Source organism: Cucumis melo, chromosome 6 (assembly GCF_025177605.1).
Source record: "Cucumis melo cultivar AY chromosome 6, USDA_Cmelo_AY_1.0, whole genome shotgun sequence".
NCBI classification, from domain to species: domain Eukaryota; kingdom Viridiplantae; phylum Streptophyta; class Magnoliopsida; order Cucurbitales; family Cucurbitaceae; genus Cucumis; species Cucumis melo.
Window position 1 is genome coordinate 37,447,293 of NC_066862.1, and position 21,986 is coordinate 37,469,278.

The 21,986-nt window shown below is 31.6% G+C and overlaps 1 protein-coding gene across 1 annotated transcript; it reads left to right on the forward strand.

The window, feature by feature from the left end:
- The first annotated feature begins 267 nt into the window (after positions 1 to 267).
- Positions 268 to 3,942, forward strand: MPG2 (polygalacturonase-like). The gene is given in 4 exon segments (NM_001297531.1): positions 268 to 825; positions 1,969 to 2,258; positions 2,356 to 2,584; positions 3,408 to 3,942. Coding segments are annotated over 4 exon segments (1,272 nt in total). The 5' UTR covers positions 268 to 312; the 3' UTR covers positions 3,648 to 3,942.
- Positions 3,943 to 21,986: the final 18,044 nt, after the last annotated feature.

The window sequence follows — 21,986 nt, forward strand, 5'->3', positions numbered from 1 at the left end:
AAATTCTCTTGTTGTTACCTCAGAAAAATAAAATTTACCATTTGGAGGTCATATTTGTAAACTCACGGCTCAATTATATCGGTGATAAACAAAAAAGCAACTCACTTTTAACATAATAGGGAAAAGCAAAAGTTACTTTCATAATAATTGGGATTTAAGAAATGAAAAATAATTGGGAAATTCCTTATTAAAAATTGAGTCTTTTCTTCACCCTATTATATATATCCTTCAAATTCATTCAACTTCTCCACACCCTCAAATCTTTTTCTTCTTACAAAATCTCTCCACAATCTGACACACTTTGCAACAAAAATGGCTCTTCATACAACAACTTCTTTTCTTCTCTCATCACTACTACTACTACCCATTATGTTCTTCAATTTAACTGCTTTTGCCGATCCGATAACATTCGACATTCTCAATTTTGGAGACAAACTTGAATCCTTTGCCGCTCCGATAACATTCAACGTTGTCGATTTCGGGGCAAAACCTAACAACATAAAAATCGACTCATCCAAGGCCTTCGAATCCGCATGGAAGCAGGCTTGTAGCTCTTCTAGAGCAGCTACCATTTATGTGCCTAAGGCCAAATTCTACATTTATAGTGCAACTTTTAAAGGGCCATGCAAAAATAATGTCATTACTTTACAAATGGATGGCACTCTGGTGGCTCCCCCAAATTTCCATCTCACTGCCCAATCTAAAACTTGGATCATTTTTCGTCAGGTTAATGGAGTTACTGTGTTGGGCGGTGTTATTGATGGTCAAGGAAGTGAACTTTGGGCTTGCAAACACTCTGGCAAGACATGCCCTCGTGGAACCACAGTATGCAAATTAAAGAATTTACTAATCTTATCTGCCAAATATACTTTGTCACACCCACACATATATTTATGCTAAAATTATAAACCATAACTTAAACTAAACTAATCTACACCATGAACTATTATAACTCAAACTATAATAGTTTAGGACTATATTAATTCACTTCTTGCCTTAGGCACCTTCTAAAAGTGTGTTTCAGGATTTTTTTTTTTTATTTTAAAGTTAACAAATCTCAATCTATCTAAAAAATGCACCTTACTTTATTTATCCAAATGTCATTAGACATATTTACTTAATTTTTCTTAAACTAAAAATATTTAATATTAATTTTAGGGTAATTATAATAGGTAGCAATTTTTAGAATAATTATTAAGTATGTAGCAATATTTTAAAAAAATTGCAAATATAGCAAAATCTATCAGTGATACACTTCTATCGTTGATAGACTCTTATGGTTTATCAGTGATAGACCAACATTTGCTACATGGTCTATCGATGATAGACTCCTATCATTGATAGATTTTGACAGATTTTGCTATATTTGCAATTTTTTTAAAATGTTGTTATATACTTATTTATTTTGAATATAATTGCTAAATTTGCAACTATCCCTTAATTTTAACATTTATGGTATATTTATGGTATGCATATAAGGTGTATCGAATTAATCAAATATATATCAAATGATATATTGAGATGTATCAATTAGATTAGATTAGTTTTTTTTTTTTTTTTTGTCATAATTAAAGAAATGGAAAAAAAAAATGTGCGACAAGTTTAATATCTAAACTTAAATTGTGATGCACTGTAACTTTCAAAATATATTATCGTATACTAAATTTATTATTATTTTTAAAGAATCATATACCAAATTAACTTATAATTGGAAAAGTTGATGTACTTTCATTTTTATTAAAACAACTATTTCATCCTACACTATTTTGTTTTTTGAAACAACTTGTTGGAAGGTGATATTGGCACTTTTTATTCGATATATACTAACAGGTAACAATTCATTTAAATTGAAATTATTAAACATTATTATTGTCATATATATATATATACACACTTTATTCCTTTCCTCTACAAACTTTTGTTCACACACTGAAACACAACTGTTTTGTTTTATTTCGTTTTGTGCAGTCACTACAATTTACCAATTCACAAAACATAGTGATCAGTGGATTAACATCACTGAATAGCCAAATATATCACATAGTCATAAATAAATGCCGTAATGTAAGAATGGAAAGACTAAACATCTATGCCCCTGCCAATAGTCCAAATACTGATGGAATTGATTTAGAAGAAACATCTTATGTGACCATCCTCGACTCTAATATCGGCACCGGTGACGACTGCATTTCAGTAGGCCCTGGCACCTCTAACGTGTTGATCCAGAATATTTATTGTGGACCTGGCCATGGAATTAGGTATATAGATTCTTGTTGATCTTTTTATCAATTATTTGGATGGTTTGTTTATTTATGGTTGATATAATTCAAATTTGATTTGGTTTCATTGGTGCAGCATTGGAAGTTTAGGAAGAAAGGAGAGAGAGAATGGGGTCCAGAATGTGACGGTTCAGTCATGTAGACTCAAAAAAACTCAAAATGGAGTGAGAATAAAAAGTTGGGGAAGGCCCAGTACTGGATTTGCAACAAACATTCGTTTTCAACATATCACAATGACTGATGTCAAAAACCCTATCGTCATCAATCAAAATTATTGTCCCCATAATCAAGGTTGCCCTGGAAAGGTATGCAATCGTACCGTTCTTAATTCTTTTTTTCTTTACTTATTGCATTTGACTCACACATCATCTTTTCTACAAAATATTATTTCCTGAAACGTAAATAAAAATATCAAATTCCAACTAAGATAACTATAACCTTCCACTTATAAAAAACATAATGAACTTTGAAAAAAAAAAATCCAAATTAACTAATTTATCGAAATTCTCTCTTATACAAAAAAGGTATAGATATTAACTACTTCATTTATTATAGTTTATTCAATTAAATACTTCCAAACTTTGTCAACCCTACAACTATTTTATAAACTATATATGTGTGTATGTTTGGATATATATCTGTATGTATAAGTATGTATAAACTAAATTGTAAATTTGTAAATTTATATATGGATATATATTCTATTTGTAAATTTACTCTAAATACTAAATTGTAACAAATTAAAAAAAATAAATAGAAACTAAAATTATTACATATAGTTCAATAACTAAATTGTCGTAAATGTAAGAAATAGGGATTGTGACTCGATTGTTAATTAAATACTCCGATAAATTTTAACAAATCAAAAACAAGTATTATATATTATTTACTTTTATATTGAAAATTTAGGAAAAGAAACTATATGTATATGTGTTAAAAAGGGATTTTTTTTTTCAAAAATAGAAAGAAAAAAACACAAAATTTATTACTTTGATTTTTTAATATGAATTGAATTTATAAATATTTTGTGAAATTAATGAAATTCTTTTATAAATTAGATAGAAGTTAGAATAAGTGATGTTGTTATAATAAAGTTAAAGTAAATTGAGTTTGTTTGTAAATAAATAGGAATCTGGAATTAAAATTAGCGATGTGACGTACAAATCAATTTACGGGACATCGGCGTCGTTGGTGGCCATCAAATTGGATTGTAGCCCCAAATTTCCATGCAAGGGAATAGTGTTGGAGAATGTTCAACTAACCTACAAGAATGGAAATGCCAAAGCTTCATGTATCAACGCTCAAGGCTCTACTGTTGACATGGTTGAGCCCATGGGTTGCTTTGAAGAATTTTTAAGCTCTATATAAATTAGAATTTAAATCTGCATACTTAATTCCTCCTGAAAATTAAATGGGTAAACCTCAGTTGTAATGTAATGTAATATAGCTCATGTCTTTTACTATCAACTTTAGTGTGTGGTTTCACTGTAGAAGTTAATCATAATCATGCTAATGAAGTACGTTAATTGGTTGTGGAAGCATTAGCATAGGTTAAATGTGTGTTAAATCATGTCAAATATAGTGAATAAATTAGTGGACTGGTTCGTTCAATCATCATGTCTGTAGTTGTTATATTATTAGCTTCGGACGTGTATGTTTTGCATTTTTTTTATTTGTATTTTGTGGTAGCTCTTTATAATATTATGTTGTACTAATAATTGTGATTTAAACAACAGAAAACTGACCAAACCAATCTTAGGTTGATCGGTTTATGAAAAATCAATGGAAGTTAGTCGGTCGTTCCCTACAAAGAAAAAGAAATAGAGATCAAACCTGACTGCACAACCCAATGTTTGAAAAGAGAAAAACAAAAAGATTGAAACAAATGAAGAAATTATGCAGACGCCTTATGCTGATTACCAATTTTTTAATTCTCTCTATTCTTCTTCTCTCATTTCTCTTCCTATTCCTAAACTCTCACAATTTTTTCTTCACTTTTCTCTTTTTCTTTTGCTTTTTCTTTTTCTTTTTTTAATTCAATCCATTCACTCATTCTTTCCTTTTTTCTTTTTCTTTTGTTTTTATTTATCAGTTTTGCACTCATTGACACCACAACATCAATCATCTATTCTTTTTTAATATTATCTTTTCCATTTCTTCTCTTCTTTTTTTTTTTCTCTCTCTCATTTTCTTATTCTCTTCTTCTTTTTTTCCTTTTGTCTTTTTAAGTTTTTAATATATATATACACTAACGTACTTGGATAATAGACGTGACATAACTTTATTTGGTCTAATAGAGGGTTTGGGTTTAAGCAAAATATTAAAAGAATAGTTGTTTCACATTTTAAGAAGTGATGGACATCAAATATTTGTATAAAACAAGCTTATGTATTACAAAGAATCTTTGAATAGCCACAAAATATTTTAGATACTAAATCTGTTTTTTCACTGTAAAATACTTTTAATGGTGAAAATATTCTGCTACATGTGGTCGTCACTAAACACAAGTTAGTAAAAGGTTTTTGTGATGTTTTATATTAAAAATTGTCGCAACCTGTGGTGAATTATTAAAATTGTTACACGACTGTTGCGATGAGACATAAAAAGTTGCAATATACAACGTGTCTTGAGGATGTGATAAGATACGACATTTATGAAGAATTCATAAATTGTGATGTTTTATTCTTCATTGCACTATGAGACATTATATTTTCGATTGAACACAATAATGTTTTGGTGTTTTGAGTTGTCGCAAAATCGAATAATCTTTTCACATATGTATGCATTAGATGTTTTCAACCTTATCCACATTATCAAACATTTACGGTGCTAATTGTAGTTAAATAAATAAACCAAATATTATATTGTAGTATATATTATAATGTCTATAAAATTAATCCTTTACCATCCACACCAAAAATGTTATTGGTGTCCTACATGCATGGTTGGACTATTATCACAGACAAGTTTGATTTCATAGTCACAACAAATATGAATTCTCTCTCACTCCTTGCCCCTTCCTCCAACCATTTCCTTTCAAAACAAAATAATAATAATAATAATAATAATAATAATAATAATAATAATAATAATAATAATTAAGTACTCAATAGTTACCACATATAAAATAAATACACAACATCAGTAGCTACATCCTCAGTCAAAATCCATTAACAAATTAAGTCAATGTATACAAATTAAAAACTTGAAACTAAATTCTCTAATAAGAGGTAAAGTTTGAAACTAGTATAATTATTTTTTTTTTCCTTAAAATGGAAAATGTATGGGTTATGGGACCTATAGCTATAGGTCACATAACTCAATTTTATTAAAAATAGGAAGTTACACGTGAAAGGGTTAGAGCAAAGTCCAGAAAACCGAGTGCAAGAGTTAGTTGCTAAAAGCACTCAAGTTTAAGGATATAGTGCTTTGACGGTAGCCTTTTAGGCAATGTCTCTCGACCACATGCCAACTAGATTGCAAATGTTTTTCTAGGATAATCATTGAAAATCATATTATTTCTATCCCAACTATATTATCCACAAAGCAGCAACTGTTGGAAATAACTATCATTGTGCTATTTTATAAGACTTAGAAATTAATAATTGTTATTATTTAATATATTTTATAAGTCAAAAACCATAAATCTTTTATATATATATATATATATATATATATATATATATATATATATGTTTAAAGAAATGTTTTTTTGGTGATCTTTTTCCTTTTCAACAAAACAAAACCCTAATTTCTTTCTCTAAGTGTTTTCCCTTCTCATTCTATTCCTAACTCTTACAAGTGCACGCTATAGTTTGGAAGTTGTGTTAACCTTGGGGAGCAACCCTACATTTGCGATTAGCACCGAGGTTGCGCCGAATTTTGCTTTCAAGGCAGTGGTTCGACACGGCACAACAACGATGATCGACGTTTGTTTTTCCAACAATTGAAAGCAAAATTCTCAAATGTTGATCTGATCTGAAAAGAAAAAAAAAAGGAGGAAAAGGCGTTTCGAGCATCTTTCCCTGAGTCGAGGTGTGTCAAAACAAATAAGTACCACAACTAATTCATCTTCATTCTCATGGTTGGTTGTTGGCAAGTTTTGATTTTTGTAATTCCCTTTCTGCCTCTCTTTCTAGCTCTCTGATTTAATACTTATCACTTGATATTTCCTCGATAAGGGTTGGTTTTGTTGAAGTTTGGCTATGTAATGTTAGTTGTTTTGATGGAATTCATTGGGGGAATTTGACTGGGGTTTAGATCATAGGTGTGCAAAATGGTTATTTATTATGGGTATTATAAGATAATGTGTTTCGATCTGCCTTTGATGCAAAATTGAGAATAAAACCTTTTGAAGCCAACGTATGTCTTCAGTCTCTTTATGTAATTCACCTATTGTTCTTCATTTGCTTGGTTCTTTATGTTCTTTTCGGCTTGGAAGGAAGAATTTGAGAGTTAAAACTTCAAAATGGTAGAGTTGGGATTAATGTGGGAACACAATGGAATTTTTCTCTCTTAGGTATGTAAAGTGTCCCAATATTTTGGTAAGTTAGTAAAAGTTGGGCTAAATTTTAGGAGTAATTTTATAAAATTACTGTTTATTTTGGTAAGTTGTTATTTATTTATTTGACTAGTAAACTGTAATATTCATTACAGTTATTTCTAAAATTAGAAAATCTTACTGAATAATAAATAAATAAGTAAAATAAAAGATATAAATGATGATTTGTTGATAATTTGTTATGCATTACAAAATTGGAAGATATAGTGCATAACAAATCTTGAAATTTTGGTTAATTGGCATTATTGCACTAATATAATTGTGAATATTTGGACATAATAAATTGGAAATTAATGACCAAAATAAATTAGTAAGCAACTTAGCATTTGAGCTTTCACTATGTAATGGAAAGTTTGCAACTTACCATATATATAATTTTTCCAAATATTGTTAATTTGGATAAAAATGGTATTGAAATTTTCTTATGAAGATATTTTGATTGGTAATTTATTTTACGAATATGAACTAATACAATTGAGCCTTTTATGGTTAAGTTTGAATGGACTTTATATAGATTTGTGTTCCACAAATTTAATTTGTACATATGGACTAAGAATTTAGCAAGTTTATTTCTATGCTATATTTGAGGATAATATTCCGTATATATATATTTGATGAGTACATACTATAATATTTTGTATAGTTTGACAAATTTATGTTATAGTAATGAATGTTATTGTGATGATTTGAATTAGTCTATGCATTCTTGGATGAAAATAATGTATGACATGAATCATGCATAAGATTAATTAGAAGTAGAAAGTCAATTAAACAAAAGGATCATGAATACCCTAGAATAGAGTTTTGTGAACTAAATGGATTTGTTGATGAAATTTATTCCCCTTAACAAAATAGTATTGTTGAACTTTAAATATGTTCTGCATTTAAATATTTAGAAGTGTGGGGGCATCTAACTAAAGTAGCATATCTTGTATTCAAGAAATCTTCAGCATGATTGAAAACCCTTGATTATGTTTACTGATTATATTCATAATAGTGTTGCATATAGATTTATATATTCAAATCAGTTTGTGAATATTGAGACGCTGTTGTGATCTACTTGAGCATGTCTATTAGCATGTTAGCATAGGTAGAAATGTATATGTCGTATGTGACAGAGTTATGCATGACTTACTTCATGAATTGTGTTGATTAATTTGGTTGTTAATTTTCATGAAATTGAAAGTATTACTATTACTTGTAATCAACTTTGGTTGTACAACATTATTTGCATATTACTAAAGTTTGCTAGTAGTATGAAAATATGCAAATTCATTCTTTACGAATCTCATAGGATCTTATGAAAGTTTAAGATATTGTCTAAACTATTGAATATGTGATATCTTATAAGGAACATGGGGGACTTATACCCTAAGGTGTCTCCAAATTAAAGTGGTATTAGAGTCATGTTGTTCTGGTTTAGCCATGTTGATATAATCCTAGGTCGAACAAAGTATAGTGGAACCTTAAAAGTAGCCACATTATTATCCATGGTTAAGCTCTATTGAATAGACAATATGCTTTAGAGAGGAGTTAGCCTAGATAAAAGTTTAATTGATGGATGTCTACTTTAGAGGAGGTTCAGTTGGAACTTTGTTCGAGGGGAGGATCGTTAGAAATGCGACCAAAGTCCCACATTAGATAAAGAAACTGATAATAAGTACATAGGTGTAACTTTAGACTGATGAAAAATATTTTGAATCAAACGTAGAATTTAGAATTTTTTAATTCTTATTCTTATACGACCAAATTAGCCACTATAGAGCCTTAAAAGCTTTTGTAGTTGTATGTGGTCTTCTAATACATCAAGTGCATGTAAAGATGATATTCCTCAATGGTAACTTGGTATAGTCAAATTTTATGGTTTTAAACTAGTTCCTGAAAGTTTGATGAGGAAAAAACATTAACACTGTAAACAATGTCTCGAGTAGTGAATTGTTGATATATGTGTTTACTAAAAGTTGTTTGGAGTTTAATGTGTGATTATATGTTTTTATGTTGATGTGAAAGATTTATGTGATACAAATATAAATGTTAGTAATGCTATAAAGTTATCACATCTTGAAGTCATGAAAGATTTATGTGAGACTATTGCGATGAGTTTAGTATTTTTGAGAATGTTTTGATTTATGTCAATCACACATTGAATACTATTAAAGAGATTTTAATAGTTTGATAGTGCTCTTATGATGCTAGTAATGAGCCTTAAGGAAAGTAAATGAGACAGTGTTTCTCAATCTGAATATGCAAAGATTAATTGTACAAGAGACATGTTGCTGCATATGTTGTGAGAAGATTGAGTATATACACACATAATTCTGATTAAGATTATTTTATTGCTCTTCGTCATTTATTAAGATATCTTAAGGTTACAATAGATTTTGGTTTGCATTGTAATTATTCTTTACCATACTAAATAGGTAGTATATGCAAACCAGGTAACTTAGAATGGCGAGGTAAGCTTTACTAGTGGATATGTGTGCTTAATAAAAAATGTACCATTATAAGGGTCTATTAGTATGAATGACATAGAAACCTAATGGGAGATGTACCATTGTGGGGGCCTTTATACCAGTATATCTGTATTAAGATTCATACACGGTATAGGGTATTGCCAAGAGTAGTGTATTATGGCAAAAGAAGACATATTCATCTGAAACATGTGAGATGATGGTTGAATGAAAGAATTATCTTCTTGAAGTATGTGAGGTCTTAGGAAACTTGTAGATCATCTCTCCAAAGGCCTAACAAGGATAGAGTAATTCTAGGATTTTCAACAAGTATGAGACTCAAACATCTGATGATCCATAGCCCTTTATTTGGGTGGTCTATTGTGATAGACTTATGGTCCATAGCCCTTTTCTGGGTGGTTTGTTGCGGTAGACTTGATGGTCCATAGCCAGGTTTGGGTGGTCCTTAAATGGATTTGATGGATAAAACTAAAACCTTAGAAATTTCCATAGCCCTTATTTGGGGTGGTCATGATATGGACTTGATGGATAACCGTAAAATCTTCATAGCTCAGTTTTGAGTGGTTTGTCTTTGACAGACTTGATGAAGTTTGTCTTAATGTGGACTATTGTGAAGTCTTCATAGCTCAGTTTTGAGTGGTCTACTATAATAGACTTGATAAACCAATAAACGTGATTGTGAGGGTGTGGCCGCCTTCTATAAAAAAGTTTAAGGATCTTTTTCTAGAGCATTCACGTTGACCCGAGGTTCTATGTGCACAACCTTAAATATATAACACAATTTTGAGTTGTCTATTGTGATAGACTTTATTGCAGAATCGATGGAAAATTAAGAAGTAAAACGTGTTGTGAGGGTCTCAACCATAGTTATTGAAAGTTCAAAAGGTAACTTACTTTCTTTAATTGGATTGTTGCCCCATCTCACTACGCATCAATTCAAATTGAAAGATATTGATGTTTAAGTTTATACTACTTCTTTCTTTACTCGGAGAAAATGCTTTATTATTGTTTTTAATTAGATTGCAATGATAGCCATTCGTGGGAAATTGTTGGGAATGACTATCATTGTACTATTTTATAAAAGTTGGAAATTAATAATTGTTATTATTTAATATATTTTATAAGTCAAAAACAATAATTCTTTTATATATATATGTTTAAAGAAAAGTTTTGGTTGATCTTTTTCCTTTTCAACAAAAAAACCTTAATTTCTTTCTCTGAGCGTTTTTCCTTTTGATTCTATTCCTAACTCTTACGAGTGTGCACTAGAGTTTGGAAGTTGTGTTAACCTTGGGGAGCAACCCAGCATATGCAATTTAGCACTAAGGTCGTGTCGAATTTTTCTTTCAAGGTAGTGGTTCGACACGATACAACAACGACGATCGACGTTTGTTTTTCCAACAGCAACCACAATGTTGAACTTAATGATGAAGTTGGTGTTGTTGTGTTTGAGCTTACACAAAAATAAACACAAAGATTTTGCATTGGATTCTTGTTGACATACCCATTTTCGTCTGTATTTTCCTCCAAATGGCCTTAGCTTTAGCACAATGAATGAAAATATGGTTCATGTCTTCATTTTTAGCTTTGTAGGAAATACACCAGTTGGAATGAGACATTTTTTAGGAAATCTCTTTTGTATGTATCCATCGTGTTCATACGCTCGTGAAGGATTGTCCATAAAAAGAATTTAATTTTTTTTTCTAACATAGAACCCCCATAAGTTTTTGGATAGCGCTAGTTGTATGTTTATAGGGTTCATGTTGGATTCTTCAAAGAATGACTGTTTACCGATGCTATTATGAACTGGCCATTACCATTTAAAATCTATTTTAGTTTGCTTGGACCTTTGTTAACTGCAATGGCTGGAAAAGAATTTTTAATGCTCTGCCAACTGTTAGTTTCTCTGTCATTCATATGTCTTCTCTACAAAATATTCTAATCATTTATGCCAGTGTCTCAAGCATCTTTGATTAAAGCTTTTTGGATTCTTGAAATAGCATAAAATATTCTTGGAAATTTCTTGGATAGGGGCGAGTCTCTAATCCATCTACTATGCCAAAAAGAGAGGTTTTCTCCATTGTTTAAAGTCCATGAAAAGTTTGTAAGGCCTAGGAGAGCAAAGTTTGTATCCTTGACTTTTGTAAGGTACCTAGCCTACCATGAATCTTGGGAGAGGTGCATATGGACCAACTGATGAGATGGGAGTTAGAGTCTTTGTTATTTCCTTTTTCTCTAAAGTTTTTCAATCTCTTTGTAAACATAGTTTGGAGCTTTGAACATAGAGAGGAGATAAGTGGGAATGCTTGTTAAAGAGGATTTAATCAGAATGAGCTTACCACATTTGGAAACTTGATTCTATCTCAAACCATTTAGTTTTCTAAGAACTTTTTCTATTGCTTAGTCCCAAAATGTTTTGGATTGAGGCTTTCCATCCAAAGGGGTTCCCAAGTAAGTTAAAAGGAAGATGTTGAATTAAGCCCTATTGATTAGCCACTTATTTGGTTTTTTCTGTAAAGACATTTATTGGGCTAATTGTTGATTTAGAACTATTTATGTTGAGACCTGATCCAAGCTTAAAAACATCAGCATAGCGTTTTGGAGATTTTTTAAGTAGGTGTCGTTATCCTCAATGAATATCAAAATATCATCAGCGAAAAGAAAATGGTTGAAACCACACAACAACCCCTTTTATGGCATCTCTTTTCTTTAGATGATTCAGAAGCCTGCTCAGATAGTCCATAGCTAACACAAAGATAAAGGGAGAGATTGGGTCACCTTGGCGTATTCCTCTAGTTGGTTTGATTCTACCCTATTGTTTCCCATTTATGATTATTGAGTAATGCACATTGCTGATGCAAGCTTTTATCCATTTTCTCCATCTCAGAGGGTAGCCTTTCATCTTTAACATGTAATCAATAAAATCCCAATTGGTCTTGTCAAAGACCTTCTAAATGTCAAGCTACAGCACAAATCCTCTTTCTTTACCCTCCAAAAATCAATGGCTTCATTTGCTATTAAAATAACATGTGTAATATGCCTATTTTTAACCAATGCCATTTGATTTTCTATAATTGTTTCGGCCATAGTAGTCTTGAGCCTTGTAGCCAACGTCTTAGGTATGACTTTATAGAGGGAGGTAGTGAGACTTATTGGCTTGTAATTTAAGGTTGTGAGGCTTTGTCTTTTTTGCCAATAAGAGCAATGGAAGTATTATTTATGTTCTTGTTGATAATACTGTTTTTGTGAAAGTCTTCAAAGATGTCCAACAATTCCTTTTTGATAATCTGCCAATATTTTTTTGTAAAAAAGAGTGGTAAAATCATCTGGGCCTGGAGCTTTGCATTACCAAGGGAGATGACTGCCTTCTTGATTTCATTTTCTTCAAAAGAAGCATAGAGAAAGTTGTGGTGTTTAGGGTCTATTGGATTCCATTCTATATTAGATATCCACATTTTCTCCTTATTTCCTCCATTAAATAGATCATAGTAGTGTTTTATGAATGTTTCTGTGATGGAACCATTGTGTTTTGTATAACACCATTTGAGTCTTCAACTTCAGTTATTAAGTTTTTTCTTTGGTTAATGGAGCAAACTGTATGGAAGAAGACTTTGTTTTCATCTCCATCAATAAGCCAATTCTTTCTAGACCTTTGAGCCCATAATTGCGCTTGTTTCAGTTCAATACTACTATGATCAGACTTGAGAGCTAGTCTCTTAGAATGAAGCATGTCAGTCATTAAGTTCTCAATTTCTATTTTATCAATCAGATCAATTTCCTTCAACAACATTTTCTTTGTAACTTCTTGTTGATTCTGCTTATTGAATTGCCATTTCTTGATGGTTTTTGCGAGATATTTTAGCCTTTGGATGAAAATGTAACCATGGTGACCTTGTTTTGTGTTTATCCATCAATCTTGAATATTTTTCTTGAAATCGAACTCCTTTAAAGATGAGTTATTTGGCCGAAACGAGCATGGGTCCCATTTTTATTTGAGCAGATTCCAACACTATGGCAAAGTGATATGACAGAGTTTTGACTCAAGTTCTTGAGAAATGTGGGCTGCAATTTTGTTCTCAAGTGTTTGTAAAGAGAAAACGATCCAAACGAGAAAATGTTGGATTTACTCTAAGGTTAGACCAGGTGAATTTGTTGTTTGAGAGGGGAGGATCAATAAGCATGTTCATTTGTATGAAGCTACTTAGGTTGTCCATGTTCTTTTTGTCCAAATTCTTTGCATTTGTTTCATTAATCCATCTGACAATGTTGAAGCCACCAATTAAAAGCCACAAAGGATTACATTTGTTTTGGAGTTGGAAGATCTCATTCCAAAAAATATTTCTACTGTGACCTCTTACCGGTCCATAGAGAGCAGTCAACAACCAGAGAAACGATCCAAGTTCTAAAAGTTAGTTGATAGAGAAGCTTCATTTTATTTGATTTGTTACATTGTACTTCAAATCATTTTCCACATAACAAGGATTGTGCTAGAACTACCAATCGATTTTAAAGCTAACCATTTAACATGAGATAAGTTCCAAAGGAAATTGATGTTGAAATTGATCAAGCAAGATAATTTTGTCTCACTGAGAATAACAAGATTAGGCCCATAAGAAGAAATGAAACTTTTTATTTGGACTGTTTTTAAGGGAGAGTCTAACCCTCTAATATTCCAGCATAGGATTTTCATGTGTCACTAGTATCCCCCAAGGACTCATGGCCTGTGTTATTCGATTTCCCTTCAATTACAATTATGGGAGTACTTGAAGAGCTAGGAAAATTTAAAGGATTTTTTCATGAAAGCTTTAGATCATTTTCTTTTAACCAAAGTACAAGCTTCTGTTTGAAAGTTTTTTCTTCATATTCTTTGTTGTCATTAGTAGGGAGTTCATCCTTTCTTCCTTCTTTGTTGATAACTACCCGATCTCCTCGATTCAAATTTTCCTCTGTGTTATTGAAGCGTGTGTATGTTTGAGTCTCAGGAACATAAATAGTATTTGTTTCATTAATTCTCTCTGTTTGTTTCATGTTGTAGTTATCTTCAGAATTTAAATACTTTTGAGCAGGAGATATGGCCCCAAATTCACTTCCAAGAGTTTACTTAAGATAGTTGTCGGCTGCCTTTTAATACGATAGTATTTCTTTAAAGAGGATTTGTTTTGAATATCTTTGGTGTCAGAAGAATCTCCTTTGTGAACTACAGATGGGCTTTTAAAGCGAAGTTGTCTTTTGTTGGCAATACCTGAGTTGTGAGAGAGAGTGGTTTGTGGAGAGAAAAAGGAGACTTTCCTTTTGGAGGAGCATTTGGAATTTTTGGAATGATTGCTGTGATCTTTCTCATTAATAATCATTATAGCTTTGCCTTTCTCTCTCCTTTTTTCAAGTATTTTCAAATCCATGGAGTTAAGATCTGAATCAGTTGAGTTGTCCTTCTTGGCTTGTGTGGGATCCAAATTTGATGTCTTATCTGCCTTAACTGTCTTGCTCCCAATTTTGAATTCTGAAGAATTTGATGGAATTGTGTGGTTTCTGACGAAAGAATAAGTCGTTGATTTAGCATTGTATTCATCAAACTCCATCGTTGTTTCATTACTAAAATTGCCATGAACTCTAACATTTCATTCAATAAACCATCTACGTTATGGTGGCGGAACTGTTTGAACCACAAAATCTTGTCCTTCATCATCTCTAATGAGAATAGATGTTGGGAAAAAGCCATAGTAATTGTATATGATTTTTACAAATGCCTCTATCAAAATTTCCATTTCCATAGTTTCTCTTGTGATTGCCATGAAACTACTGCAAGCTTTTCCAATTTGAACGAAGGTGTGGTAATTCCAAGAATGGAGTGGAACACCTCTAAACCGCATCCAATTAACCTCCATAACTTGGGATAAGAGTTTGAGTAGCATGATCAACTGTTATCCGAGAAAACATTTGCACATGACCTTTTTGAAGTTTCTAAATCAGATAATGAAACATAACGAGCTTAATGTTCATTTCTGATTATTGAGCGAGGGCTTTTTAGGACCTAATTAGATTTAAAAGTGATTAATGAGAGGAATGAAACCCACTCATTTTTCTCATGTCCTTCAGGAACAAGAATGTTGCATTTTCTCCCTTTGTTATCAATCCTAAAAACCTCAACTATATTTCTAATTTTACTTTTATTTTTGGTTTTTCTGACCCACATGTAGTTGTCTTCTTGCCTTTTTTTTGTTGAAATTTATGTCCTAAAACTCGTAGTAATTTGTAGTTTAAATTATATTATATTCAATAAAGTATCCATTGAGGACCTATTAATGAAAATAAAATACTATAATCTTGAATCCAATAAACTAAGGTCCTAAGGCTATCTAGTATAAACTTGAACTTTATGTAGAGACATAAACGTGGATCAAGTTTGAGTATATAGCCCAAATGGTCTATAGTGTATGAACAAGGTTGGGCGCCTTATTCTAGGAACACTATGAATGCAACCTACTTTCTAGTTAGTACAAACAATGTCAGCCTGAATCGTTCATGTAGAGATATGGAAGCGGGGGCATCTTATGTAAAGAGTTGATATAAGGCTGGAACACCGTTGACTGTATAAAACTGACTATTTCGAATTATTGATGACCTAAGTAACTTAATCTTAATCTTGAACTAACTATAAACTTCTGTTCAAACGATATTATCCTTAGATCCGCATAGGTGAGGGCAACTCATCGGTGCTAGCTCAACAAGCCTCCCTTTCAAGGGTAAGACCGGGTTGATGGCTAGGGACATAGGGAACAAGATGAACTGAATATCAATGGATTAGTAGATAGGTTGTTCTCTAAAGAACTGAATTCAAGTCTTGAATAAAGGACCCCACCCTCTCATTGGCCCGAAAGGGATTTGGTGTATAAATTGGACCTAAAACCAAGTGTTCAATAGTGGATCAACGGGACTTAAAAAGCAAATGTAGTCTCGAGGGTACAACGATATTTTGACCCAGCCAAGGTTACGAACAACCTGTGAATGATTAACTTCTTTGTCATCATGGTTATATCAGATTGACACAAATATATCTATAGTGAGGAGAATGCAACTACAGGACTTTAGTGGAATGACCCATTAGTTAATTAACAAATGATGATTAGTTCGATCTAAAAGAGTTTAGTTAGTTAATCTCAAATTATTGGAGTCCATGATCTATAGTCCATTAGGTTTCCCTACTAACTCATATGGAGTTAACTTAGAACAATATGATGGAATAAATCGAATTGTTCGAATTAGGTAAAGGGAGAGAAACCGACGAATATATGTGATAGAGTCGTCGGTTACCAGTTTTAGAAAGGGCTTTATGTTTAAATATGATTTAGATATTCAAAATATGAATATGGATTCATCTTCGGAAGCTTGGAATTGGTAGAAATGGTCAAAGTTGTAAAAAGTCAAAATGTTGACTTTTGACTTTGAAAAGTCAAACTTTGACAAACTTTATATTCAAATATGATTTGAGTTTCAAAAAAATGAATGTGGATTCATGCTTCGGAGGTTAGAATCAGTCAAAATGGACAAAATGATAAAAAGTCAAGATGTTGATTTTTGACTTGAAAAAGTCAAAGTTTGACTTTGACTTAAGTGGTCAAATAACCATATCGCCCTTGGACTAAGTTAATGGAAAATTCCAACATTTTTTTGAATAATCCCACTAACACTTAGAGGGATAGGTGGCTATAAGAGATGTAAACATCTGGCTCACTAAGTTCCACTAATTGTTAGTGGAATATTCGGTGTTGAGATTTTATAAACAAATTACATGCATTTTTCATCTAATTTAGGGGTGTAAGAATAACTCGGACTACCCAAGCCATATTATATGGATTGGGTTGGATTCGGTTGAAAATTTTAATTTTTTTCGGGTTAGGTTGGGTTGCGGGTTGGAGAGTTGAAAATTTCGGGTCAACCCAACCTAACTCAAATTAATATAATAAATATATATTATATTTCATTATTATTTATTTATTTAATAAAAGTTAAACAATCTTGAGTTTCGAGAGTTTTTTTTTTTTTTTTTTGCTTAACTTGATGCAAAACATTTCGATTGACGGTTGATGATTTCCATTTACAAACAATAAAATTTAGAAACAAAAATTATAAAAATAAAAATAATACAACCCGACCTAAACCAACCAAACCCAACCCGTATTTTACAGTTTGGGTTGGGCTAGGTTAGAAACTTAATTTGGATTATTTGGATTGGCAACCCAACCAACCCGAAAATATGGGTTGCTTTGAAAATGTCTCACAACCTAACTTGTTTACACCCCTAATCTTATTTGTTTATAAATAGGTTCTTTTTCAAATTGGTAAAAACTTTTTGTCTTTCTTAGAAAATTTGGAAATTAAAAGAAAAATAATTCATTATTTTTTCTCTCTATCTCAACCCCTAATCTCTCCCTTTAAATTCCATCTTTTTCTCAAATTCTTTCACCTAATTGGGTTCCACAACCCGATTCTAGGTCTGAAGGATAGCGGGTCAACTCTAGTGGTGGTCTCGATTTCACGTTCAGAGGAGATTGCAAGGATGGGGAGACTTCAAAGGTATGTTTCTCTTAACCCTAATTTAGTGTAATTAGAATTATGATTATGCATGTTAACCTTCTAAATTGGTTTAGACGCATTTAAAGTAAAATTTTGATTCATATTTCGCTGAGTTGAAGGAGTGTCTAGCAGGAACTTGAAACTTTTTCTCACCCACTCCAAGGTATCTAGTGTAACATCCATTGAGAAATACTTGTGATGACCAAACTTCTGTTAGCCACACACGTAGGAATTTTGTCTTGTTGTCTAAGGAAAGGATTCTTTCCTCTCTATTTGTTAATTGCTTGATGAAAAACATTGTTTGGTTGAAAAAGGAATGTCTTGATGTCTAGCGTTCTTTCCTCTCTAATTGCTTGATGAAAGACATTGTTTGGTTGAAAAAGGAAGAACAAAAGGCTACAAAAGACCATAGTTGTTCCCTATCGATATCATGATACATCATATCAATTTTAAAATCAAATAAACAATATTATGTTGAGAATGGGGTTTAAACCCGCACCCTTTTAGACCAGAACTAATATCTAGAATAATTACTTTACTAATAGATCAACTTCCTCTGGTAAATATTTTCTAAAATTTTATTCATTTGACTGAATCTTCTTTCTTACTACTCTAAGACATTGAATCTTAAGTTAACGTTCGTTGATTTTGTAACTCTTTATCCACACTAGTTCTATTTCTTTCATTCTCTCGCTACCACAAAACTAAAATTTTATGACATTTAAAAATTGTCACAAACAATATTTGTGACATTTATATAGAGTCCTTGTATTATAGGTAAATTAAAGATATGAGTATCAACAATAGTTGCAAAAAATGTTTCAATATCTCTTTTATAATGATAATGTTTTATTGTTGACAATGAAATTAACCTAACATATATAATATCACTGTTGGGTTTACTTTAGCAAAGAAAAAAAAAATCTACCATATTAACGAGACTCTCCTCTTTCTTTTAAGAATAGGAAGAGAAAATGAGTTCGAGCATTCCTAAATAGTTTTCTTAGAGATAAATGATTGAATACCTCAATCATAGTGTAATATATATGTATATATTACAAATATGATGAACAAATCATACTTAAATACAAAATCAACCCAAACAAAAAATTATATATGTATAAATTGATCATCAAGATGATAATATTTTTGTTACATTGAACAACAACCATTTGATATAGGTTTTACAATAAGCCACTAGCGAGTACATTACAATAAATGTCTTGCCACATCGTCCTACAACAAACGTAAACATATCTACTGTTTTTTGGCTTCTATGCACCAACGGATTCTTCTAAAACCTGCTACGAAAGACGAAAATCAATCCTAAGTTTATCTCTGAATGCATCAATATATATATATTGACAATTATAACATATATGATTTACCTATATTACAACTTTACAAAGTAAGTGATTTTTCGCACTCCCCAGTATTTCAAAAAACATTGATGTCATAAGCTACAACCACAAGTATGAACATTCACATTCAAATTAGATAAATATTCTACTTACTTGTTTGTATGTCACAACCTATATCCACCATGCATCCATGTCAAATATCATATAACGATATTCAATTTTTGAAATACGAAATAGCATCCTCAGCTCAAACAAGTTTGATTTATTTCCCAATTTTCTTTTATTATTGTTGGTTATTTGGTGGGACCTTGATAAAAAGATGATTATTTCTTCAAAAAAATATTATTTTGAAAAATTAAGAAATTTCCTATAAAGATTTTCTTACAAAAATATTATTTTATTCTGCAAAAAAAAAATTATTTGACAAAGATTTTGTTCATCTGAATATTGCGTGGTGTGAAAACTTATATATACATCCTGATTGAAACAAAACAATAGAACATACAAGCATCCCAAGATTAATTGTTTACGGCAAAACTTCTAAACAAAGAGAAGAAGTGAGTAAGTTAGTTTGCTTAGCAAATAGTTTGCATGTTCTATGAATCTCGACTGGCCATATAGAATTATGCGAAGTTCGCATTGATGCTCATGAAGCTTTAAGAGTCGTCTGATTAAGGGGAGAACTTCATCAAGTTTTCCCTATTTCAAAGTTTGAAGAATTACTTGAATAAGGAAGAGTATATCTTATTTGATTTATTCTAAGTGATCTATGTTACTATGTTAAATGTATCACTTATATAGTATAGAGTATTAAATTGATTGTGTAAACTCTGTACTAAAGATCATAAGATTGTTATTATGATCTAAATCAAATTAATGAAAGATCTAGCTTTACGTCAAGGACCCCTAAACGTAGATGTTGTGTCATCGAACTGGGTTAACAATCTTGTGTGTTTATTCTGTTAAATTTTTTATCTGATCCAGTAGCTATATCCTTTGTTGGTTAACTGAAAGGTCGTTAAGTTTACTATTGTTGACGTGTTAGACCTCCTATCATACTACAATCAGTAGGAGAAACAAAGGAAATTCACACGTGTGAACAAGCCTAGTTGTAATATACTGTAGACTGCTAGTTAGGAAGTCGGTGTGAGTTTGTATAAATAGGAATTTACTTGGCGGGAATGGTAGTTTTGTTTTGAGTAAAGAACATATTTGGCTTGTTACTTCCTGAGAGAAAGAAGAACAAGAGTGCCTTAGATATTGAATTGAGATTTACTCAATTCAATCACATTGTATTCATTACAATATTCATCAATAAACGCAGAATTACTATTCTATCATATAGGGTTCTATCATTTTGGTATTAGAGTAGATGATTTAGGGAAGGAGATCAATGATGGCTCAAATACGAATCGAAGAAAGAATGGAAGTTTTCAATCAGGAAATTGTCAGAATTAAGAAAGAACTAAGTAAGGTGCCAACAATCGAAGCAAGTCTAAGCGAAATTACAAAGAATCTGGAACTGATGCGAAGGAACTGGAACTGAAATCTTCGGAATTAAGAAAGAACTAACTGTTTCCAGTAGAAAGCGATATTGATGTATATGGAGACGAATGCGAAGGAATGATATTGATGTATAAGAGATAAGTTCTTAAACTAAATAAACCTAAAAGAAAGGTGTTAGTTTGTTTTTGATCTACTAGAGAGGGATCTATTTGTGGTCATTTTCTTAGAATTCGACAAGAAACAACAGTTGAAGAATACCAAAATTTATTTGATAAACTAGTGGCTCCATTGTCAGACGTACAAGAGAAAGTAGTGGAAGAAACTTTTATGAATAGATTACTTCCATGGATAAAATCAGAAGTAGAATTCTATCGACCAAAAGGCTTAACATAGAGGATGCAAGTAGCTCAATTGGTTGGGAATAGAGAGATCATTAAAGGAGAGGAAAATTTGAATGGGTATGCTGGCTGGAATACCCACAGCAACCTTCGAGGACTGCAAAATCTATTGCAAACTATTCCACAAGTGAAAACAAAGGGAATACTACATTTCCAATGAGAACAATCACATTGAGGAGTTCTAATGCTGGAGAAATTCGCAAGGAGGGACTAATGAAATGCTTGCCCGATGCTAAGTTCCATGTAAGGAAAGAAAAAGGATTGTGCTTTAAATGCAACGAAAAGTAATCTGCTAATCATAAGTGTAAAATGAAGAAACCGTGAGAATTAAGAATGTTTGTTGTGAAAAATGAAAACAAGGAGTTTGAAATAATTCAAGAAAATGAAGTAGAGAGGAAAGAGATGCATATAGTGGAAATTAGAGAAGATAGTGCAACATGTGTAGAGTTATCTATAAATTCTGTGGTAAGATTGAATGATATAGGGACCATTAAGGTGAGAGGCAAGCTACAGAATGAAGATGTGGTGATATTGATAGATTACGGGGCTACGCATAACTTTATCTTTTAAAAGTTAGTGAAACAGCTACAATTATCAATAAAAAAAAAAACTCCTCACTATGGCGTGATCTTGGGTTTTGGAATAGCCATTCAAGGAAAAGGAATATGTGAATTCTTAGAAGTACAAATGAACGAGTGGATTGTGAAAGAAATTCTTTTGTGTCTGGAATTGGGAGGAGTAGACATTATTTTGGGTATGCAGTGGCTATATTCAATGGGAGTGACAGTGGTTGATTGGAAGAACTTAACATTGAGGGTATTGTTGAGGAGACCCAA